At 39.5% G+C, this 9273-nt stretch overlaps 1 protein-coding gene across 2 annotated transcripts; it reads right to left on the reverse strand.

Moving 5' to 3' along the window:
• Positions 1-1920: 1920 nt before the first annotated feature.
• On the reverse strand, positions 1921-6167 carry CDCA4 (cell division cycle associated 4). Of its 2 annotated transcripts, none has more exons than XM_008945456.1 (2): positions 6082-6167; positions 1921-3886 (listed from the first exon to the last, which is right to left on the reverse strand). In XM_008945456.1, the coding sequence occupies exons 1-2, from the start codon at positions 6118-6120 to the stop codon at positions 3131-3133; spliced, it is 795 nt and encodes a 264-aa protein (XP_008943704.1). In that variant the 5' UTR covers positions 6121-6167; the 3' UTR covers positions 1921-3130. The 2 variants fall into 2 exon arrangements, with proteins under 2 accessions (XP_008943704.1, XP_008943705.1); XM_008945457.1 differs by lacking the exon at positions 6082-6167 and adding an exon at positions 4023-4066.
• Between the last annotated feature and the right edge of the window lie 3106 nt (positions 6168-9273).

Below are 9273 nucleotides of genomic sequence, written 5' to 3' on the forward strand. Positions count from 1 at the left end.
AGAGGGGAAATAGACAGTATTAACCTTTAAGTGCTGCATATTTAATGAAGACCTCTTTGGACTAACAAAGAAAGAATTCGAGTTTCAAACTAAAGCACTTTTTTTTTTTAAGTTTAAACAGGAGAAGTGAAGGTACTCAGCAGGAGCAGCCAAATCAGACTGGGACACCCCAACAAAGCAGCAGGGAGACAAGCTGATTTTCCTCTGCCTGGTCCTTGTAAAATCAGACCAGTTCTAGGCACACATCTGTTCTGTACAGTGACTGTGCAAGTTTCAGCAACACAAATTCATCTACCTGCTGAAGACTTGAGCCAAGATACCAGGCATGTAAAAGCACATAAGACTTGGCATAAGCTGTAAGAATGTAATAAAACAGGATATATGTATTTTTGTTTAAATGCTTAGCTGCATAAATGCATACTTACCTAATATCTTTCCCATTAAGCCAAGCAGTCTCTGGAAATTGCTCTAACTAGGCATGGCTTCCTCAGTGAAGGAAAGCACCCACCTAGATGCTTGCTACATATATCTATGAGATAGAGATACATAGGTATACACACACACACACACACACACATTTGATATATACAGTTTAAGAGTTATGAGCAAATTACACTAATTTCTACTTGTAACATTGAGACTGATGCACAATAAGAAGGTTGGGGAGAGCATCTTTTAAAATATCTTAACAGGCAGTGTTGCTCATCTAATGCAAATGGGCAGGCTGAGGGGAACTCATACAGTTGTACCAAACCTGTGGGTTTTCAACCACAGTACAGAGCAGTTTTGGGGAACTTTCCCAGAAGGACAGAAAATATTTAGTTTTTCAACTCAGTGCTGATGTTCCCTTTATAGAACTGTGAAACTGCCTGGCTTTCTGCTTTACTTTACCCTAAGGCATCTACTGTCCAATTCAGTGAACCTATTCATTCACAGAAAAGCGTAATGAAAAATGTCCTGGAGATTTACAATTTTGGAGCAATCTCTGATAATACAACAAACACTGCCAAAAAAAACCAGGCTGTAATTTCACTGTGAGATGTGACATTTCACATCAGTATTTGTACCCTCCTGAAGCAGGAAGTACTACTGTAACACCTTTCAGTTATGAGCCATATCTCAACTGATCAAGAGGTAGTACTGGCTTGTTCCTTTGGGCCAGCTGTATCGTGTGGACTGAACTTGCACATGGCCTGTAGGGTATTTCATCCTTTAATATGAAGTTATTAATCCAGCTTTAACTGAGGAAGCAATGTTTAACTACTACAGCAACCGTGGAATATCTCATGTGAAGTTTAATAAAAGGAGCATGTTCAAATTCCCCAGACTCACATTGACTGCAGAGTCCCATGCGACTGAGGAATATGCATTCAACTATCAAGTCTGAAAAATTCAGCAAAGTGGTACCATTTTTCCCCTAACCAGATGCTTCTAAAGCACTTGTTGAAATCATGAAGCTCAGGGGTCTCCTTTTGTGGAGGTGACGCTGGAATGTCCTTAACATCCCCCCTGCTCCCACTCTCCCCTTTTTAGGGATCTGAGAAGGTGGGAAGGATGTGTAGTAGGTAGGGTTACTTGTGGTGAGGCAGAGCCTGTCAGACACGGGGAGGTGTCCTCTCAGTGCTCAGCAACGCTCGGTTCAGGTCTACAGAGAACAACCGAGTTACTGCCAAATGTCTTCCCCTGGCACCAGCACTGCTAACACCTTCCAGACACCCATCTTTTCCCCCTCCTCTACCGCCCTGCAGGTTCAGAGCTCTTCCCTACTACCAGCTGGTAAAGGTAAACGTTTCTTATTTTGTAACAAACTCATACACTGTATGTGATTATCCCTTTCCACCTGAAAGTTTCATAGGAATAAGCTCAATTCCATACATTCTAAACCAAATGTGAGTACTTGGAAACGAACACCATCCCACGTTGTGTTCTCTTCTGTTATTAAAACAAGCCAAGAGGAAACCCTTGGTAAGAGTGGAGCATATTAATTATGCCAAGATATTGTGACATACCAGTTGAGATTTAAAGGCCGCTAATAACACTTTTTTGTAGTAATTAGTGCAAGATAGTTATCCCATATAAACAAATATTGGATGGTAAACTTCAGTGATAAACAATTCACTTGATGACATTTACATATAAATACACATAAATAAACACCTAAGTAATTTGTAGTTAGCAAAAAGTATGCTCTGAAATGAATTAAATGTAATTTTATCTAGCTGGATTGAAGCTCTTCCTCTAATAGCCATTCAAGTATATGGGGTATGAAAAGCATAAGTACAATTCTCAATTTAGTAAAGTACTACTCTGTAAAACAGAATAATGAAAATGGATCTTACATTTTAATGTAAAGTATAAAATTGTATATTTACATTTACATACACTTAACTGAACTACATTGGGTAGCTCACAGTAAAAAAAAAAACATCCCTTTTTGGAAATCTTTCAAAAAATACATCAACTGCAGATATGATCAAAAGTTACTAAGTTAGCAGCTGAGAGAACATCTGTAGTAAAAATATATTTTAGGAAAATACCTGAAAAAATCTAAACACCAATAAACACTTTAAAACTATTTTTGAAGTAAAAATTGTAGCAAAAACCAGAACAAGCTATCTAGGATAACAGAACTATTGCATATTGCTCTTCGAGAGCCATGGAGCAACTTGGAACAGAAATGGCAGATAAGGTGGGAGCTTTGTGGTGTACCAAAGTGGAAACTGGAGGAAAATAGGAAACCAGTTATCCAGCTTCTATATTTACTACCATTTTTACTGGGAGAAGTGTAAGAAAGATGAGAGAATCCCTCTCACTGAGTGTATCCTCCATCAAAGGCCAAACCAAATTGGTAAAAGGAATCCAATTTCAAGAGCCTTGGACCTCAAACTTAAAAATATTTACTATATGTACTTAGAGTTCAATGGACAATAAATCAGATTATTACACTACAAGTTGCAAGTTAACTTTAAGAGTTAACACTATTTTGCAATATGAAGTGCTTTTTAATATATAGATCTATATAATATATAGCTATTTGTAAAATACACGTGCAGATTTGCTAGACCAAACTGTGGAAATAGCTCTCTCAAGTCTTTTCCCATTAACAGATCGTTATCTCCTGCACAGAGTTTCAGGATTCCACAAGGATTTCCACAATATGATCAAGCTCATTCAGATCAGATTTACAATTTGAGTTAGAAGCCGTAGTTGTTGTAGAAGAAAACGTTTCAAGCCCATCACAGTGTCCCATTTTTGTGTTGCTCATCATGCCTGTTAGCATAGTATCAAGATCATAGTAAGAATTGTCAACTTCTGAAAAGAGATCTTCAACAGAATTAGGACTTTTATTCTCTAGTGTCTCAAATATTTGATCTAATGACTTTTGAAAGTTTCCTTTATTTTCTTGTGGATTCTCCATTTCCCACACATTGCTCTGCAGGTTTCTTGGAGCTTGCACTGAAGAGGCTGTTGACATAGTTTCTGAGCTGTCTTGTGCCTGGCCACCCTCAAAGTCTTTACTGAAAGTACTATAGCCTGGAGCATGCTTTCCCTCAGCTGGTTCCCTAGACGAACGGCAGAGGATATCTGTAGAAACCAGACGGTCCAGCGGCGCCTGCCCTGTACTCTGTGTATTTATCATCTGCCAAGTCCCATCTTGAGTCATTTCCTCTTGGATCTGCCGTACCGTGTTGGCGATAAGCACCGAACGACAAAGGTTGGGCTCTACCAGCATGTGACACAGCTGAAGTTTAACCAAGGACATATCTAGAAGGGACTGCCGCTGCAGATTATATGAAGGAATAGCCTTAATACCAGCCAGAGTTCCTTCAATATCTTCTTCACCATCAAAACACTTTCTCTTCAATCCTCTCACAAACATTGTGTCCTGTTAAAAAAAAAAAATCTTGTACAATGTAAATGCCTCAAGAGGGAGGTGAAAAAAAGGTGTAAAAATCAAACCAGACAACTTTAATCTTAAAACATCAAACTCTTTTAAAATAGAAACATCAGATTTGTCATACCAGGTTACAGAATGGCCCGTGTGGCACAATGCGGGTCAGGAACATACGGACTGGGTCCCAAAGACAGAACTCAGGAACCAGAGGTGAGCAGGTCCACGAGTCATGGCATCTGAAAGAGGCAGGGGCTCCCAGCTCCAGGCTCCCATTAAGCTCCACACTTGATGGAAATCAGGAGCTGCTGCTTCACCCAGAAGCAAATGTCTCGGCGGCTGTATGTCACCTATTGGAGAATCAGTTTCTCCTCACTCCTCCCGAGTTTCTACTGGCATTCTTAACCTCTAATTCTGGAAATAAAAATACAGTCTGGCACACCATCTTTAAAAGATTTCACCTCTCCAGAACATCACTGTGCCTAACAGAGTAACAGGAATAAAATACCACAGGCAGCAGCATACTTGAAAGGTTTAGCTTATTGTGGCTACAGGAAGACTATTTGTTCCATACAGCTTGAGACATTCAGCTGAGGTGCCTAAAGCAGTCCTTCCAGTTCCCTTACTCTGGTGAGTAACTGAATGGTGTAATTCCAACAGGAGTTGTGCAAGTGCACTAAGGATAGGCACAGTCATCCTCTGTATGGGCTTCTGTTCTTCTTTCCCAGTTGACCGTAAAAAACAATTCTGTATTCACAGTTTAGGTTCCCCAGCTAGAATTGGGATGCATGCACGCTTCTCATTTACATCTAAAACTCACTTGCCAAATTTTCCAAGGTGTGCCTTTCAAGCACTACCCTCCAAATCTTCTGAATTGCACAGATTTTGACAACAGTGCCTCATGCAAATACTGCAGCAGATATCTTGAAATACAAAGTAAATTTTTAAAAAGCAGTAGATATTACTTCTTTTAGTCGTACAGAAAGTAAGCAGCAAATGAAAGCTAGTATCTGGTCTTTATGTTTATGCTCATAATCTTTACTATGTCCTTTCTAAGTCTTCTGCACTTAGAATTCCTGTTTGCCCAATATCTTGGGCTTTCAGTAGTGACCTAAACAACACAAAGGTTTTCAAACAAAAAGTTGATAAAACCAAAATATTACTGCAGTGTCTTTCTATAACATTTTTCCTTTCTCTTGGAAAGCCCTAATCTCTGCTTTGCTTTTCTGGTATGTTCCACATATTTTCAGAGCTATCTCTTTCAGCTTTTTCAGAGTCACTAAAAATTCACCAAACTGCAACAACATTGTTACTTTCAAAATACATTACATACTCCTCATCTACTCTGACATGGGGACAACACAGTAGATAGATAAACATTTGGTCTGACTCCATACCACACTTTGTACATTGCTGTATGTATTAATGAAATAACCTCTTTTTTTTTATTATTTGCTGACTTTTAAAGATTTCTTTTTACTGAAGATTCAAAACTCTTTGGAAATCACAGTATGCAGAAATCAATAACATGCAGAGACTACAATACAGAATATATGAACTTAGTCTTATGGTCATTTTTCATAGACTTCTTAAAAGTTATCCACGCCTTACAAATATATTAAATGCTTCAGAAATTTCTTTTAAAATATTTTCCTGTAATCTAACCTAATTTCATTATTGCCATTAAATATAACCCAGGTTATTGCTTTATAGTACCTTTTCCAGATTTTTAGATATTCCTGCAAACTTCCTAGCAGAGGTTATTGCATTTAATTTTTCCTACAAAGTTGTATGTATAGTAATTTCTGAACACATGCACTTGTTGTGAAATTTGACTTCAAGGTACATCTTTTGGGACTATTAATCAACCATGTACGATTATGTCATCAACCATTAAACACTGTGCAGAGTCTGAAGCTTCTTTTATTTCAACTTACATTCTTCTAAAGAATGATTAAAACTTCAATTGAACGTTAACCTGGTTTTCTACACACTTGGGTATGTAGAAACACAGGAAAAAATGTTTAAAAATTCCTAAAGGTAAACCTTTCACAGCATTCACTGGATTTTTTTCCTATAAAACTTACTTCTAATTAGTATCTTATAAAAGTAGTTCTTTGTCACCATCTTCCTGAGACTGCACAAAATACCAGATTACAATTTCATTGAAGAAGCAAAAAATGACATACCAGTAATTGTGTTTGATGTAGTCCTTCCTCTTCTCCCATGCTACTGAGCAAGAGTCCATACAGTAAAAGTTAAGAGCACCACCTACCAAGTACCAGGAAGCAACATGTCAGGCAAGTGCAGGATATGCAGAACAGAAGTTTCCCATTTCAGAAACTTGCATACCTCTGTATTTTATGAATTGCTTCATTACCTCTAGCCCCATGACACTCCTACAAACTCGTATAGTACTATTAAACCAAATTTACATCTAGAGCACAAAGGCAATTTGCCCAACAATGTCCGCAAAATGTGTGGCAGAAGGAACCTGCCAGTTTAAGTCCAAGTCCTAGGCTATCACCCTGACCTTTGACCCAGCCTCTCCCTTATCCCTACACCTCTGCCTTTTAAAGAACAAATAAAAATCTTCAGTGCACACCTGAAAACTTGAAGGGTGCCGAGGCACCCAGGCAGCAAGGTCACCCTGCGCTGCTTGGGTCACAGCGCTACACAGCTGTACCTTTGTTAGACAACACCTTTATCTCTGGCACCTACAGAAAGAGCCAGCGTGCAAAAATACAAAACTGAAACATGGCAAAACCAGAGACAATTTCCTTTACCAGCACAAAAACTTTATGACTAAGATTTACTTTGCAAGATGACAATAATGAAAGTAATGACAGTAATTAAATTCGTTTAACTATAAAGGCTGAGTTTTTAAAACACATTTAAGGCAAACTAAGATTTGATATAACAAATACAACTACCAATACATGCAACAATTCATTACTTAAACCAGAAAGAATGCTCCATTTCAACAGGCTACAAAAACTTATATGATAAAATATGAGAACAATTCAGATACTTTTCTAGGCATGTCTGTACAGTGCAAGACAGTTCAGCGTCTGCAACTGAACCACATACCTAGAAAAGAAATAAGTAAAGAGGATGCATGTGGACATCTATTTTTGTTTTACTTTGTGTATAGTAATAAGTAATTTTTGAAGAGTGTTTGCTCTCAAAATTATGGGGGGAAGGAGATGGTTGACAAAGGACTTGGGGGGGGCAGAAAATATTTTTGTCAAGAAGCTACATATTACAACAACAAAAAAACCCAAACACCTTAAACACTCCCAAGCCAAAATCTTTTGACTTGATCCCAAAATATTCAGACTAAAATCCTGTTCTGTCACGGAAACCATATTTCAACCAGCTCAGTCTCATTCTCTTCCACAAACTGAGCTTACAGCAACGTAGAAGACAAGGTCACGAGGCATATGAACTAAAGCTCCAATGAGACACCATAATATCAAGTCAATAAAGTATATCTTATTTTTGTCAAACACCTTATGATGCTATAAGAAGTTCAGAAGTTTTTGCTCCCCAGGTATACTTTCAAAACATTCTATAAATGAAGAGCTATCTCTTGGAAAGCCTGTACACGGTAACCTTTTGAATTCCCAAATTCCTACTTAAGTTTAGGGTAGGTGACAAGGGCACAAACTTTAAAAAACCAAAACGAACCCAAAACCCACAAAAAACTCGCCCCAACAGCTACAGGTAAAGGTGATGCAGTCATGAGAAAAAGAAAATATTTTCTGGTGCTGTTTTTATCTGACAATTATTGGGCGAAGCAACTTTGGCCCTTTGCCTCCACAAGCAGCACTGATATTGGGGACCACTGATGGGAGCTTTTGGTAGAAGAGCCATTATCATGTCCACAAACTAAAAGATGCAGAGAACGTCGGCAGACCAGTCCATTCTGTCCTCTATTAACATACTGAAGGAGGAAGGTTTTCCCATGTAATATAATAACATGTAAGACCTGATGCATGTGATTCTGGGTTCTTCCCTAGAGCAATAACCAAACTGTGTGGACCTCTGTCAGTAAAACCTTGAAGAATATGCCTACCACAGCCATTACTTCTTCAGATTCCATTAACTGGCATATGAGCGTGCTTCAGAACCCAAGTTCCCAGTAAAAAAATGATCTTCATTGTCATTATCAGATGCAATTACAACATTGCAAATAAATGACCTCCCCCAGACTTCTCTGCACTATCTCCAAAAGCACTCAAGAGAATGCTAAATTTAAAACCCAATTAATTAAAATGTAACTATGTTTCTCTATTGATTTACATATTAACGTACTCAAAAAGACATTAGCCATTGTGTAAAACCTCTTGGTACATGAGAGCAAGACTGCTGCTGCTTTAGAGTCAAGGTGTTCAAAATCCCCAGGTAATTTTAAGCAGCATTTGGCTCTGTTCAAGCTGTACAAAAACAAGCTGTTGAGGAGACAACAGCTATCTGCAGCACAATACAGCAGAAAAAAAGAGTTTTGTAGGTTTGGGTGTTTTAGCACAGTACTACGTAATTCATGAAAGTTTTACTTTGGGGATTGACAATTTCTCAGTCTGCTTTACAAGTAAGCTGCGTGAAATTCGATCAAATTCTTACTAGAGAGTCAAATTAAATATTCTAAATTCACAGTCAGTTCAGATTCGTGTAGTAACATGCTGCCAAAGATACACTTCAGTACTTAAGGGAAAAAGCCACTTCCAACAAACTGGCGTTACAGGCAAGATAGGAAATTTTAGCACTGTTCACTTTCAGGAAAAAGCAGACAAGATCTACCCAGGCCAGTGCTGGCCGGTTCACTTAAGGAAGGTGCTGCCTCTTTTTGTGTCTTTAAGTACAGTGATAATGGTTAGAATGGTTAAGTAAGAAGATACTACATCTCCTCTCTACCGCTCCAATCCCTCCCAGTCCAAAACTGTTCTTCGTAACAGCTGTGAGAAGAAGCCAAACCTATGTGTAATGGTGAAAAGAAGACGAAAGCCAGGTGCTCATCTACACATGCATATGCGTGCGGATGGTGGTGTGGAGTTATAAAGTGGGCTGCAGACCCAGCAGAGGACTGGCAGGACCAGAAACTTCCCTATTCTGACCGGGACAAAGGCATCTGTAAAGCACTGGGGTTCGGTCCACCTCTGGGAGCAGGGGGCTGGCAGGCACCTCTCCAGGACACGACGGCCTCGGGAATGGCACCAGCTCCCGAGGAAAGGACAAGCTGGGAAGGCGGGGCGAAGGGCAGAGAGCTTCTGCAAACCGGGAGGAGGCCGGCGGCGAGGTGGCGGAGCCGGGGGAAGGAGGAGGGGGCGGCCCGGCAGAACCGGCGGGGAGAGGCGGGACCGGCGGGCACAGCCGAGGCG

The sequence above is a fragment of the Merops nubicus genome, unplaced genomic scaffold (genome assembly GCF_000691845.1).
Source record: "Merops nubicus isolate BGI_N331 unplaced genomic scaffold, ASM69184v1 Scaffold53038, whole genome shotgun sequence".
Classification (NCBI taxonomy): Eukaryota; Metazoa; Chordata; class Aves; order Coraciiformes; family Meropidae; genus Merops; species Merops nubicus.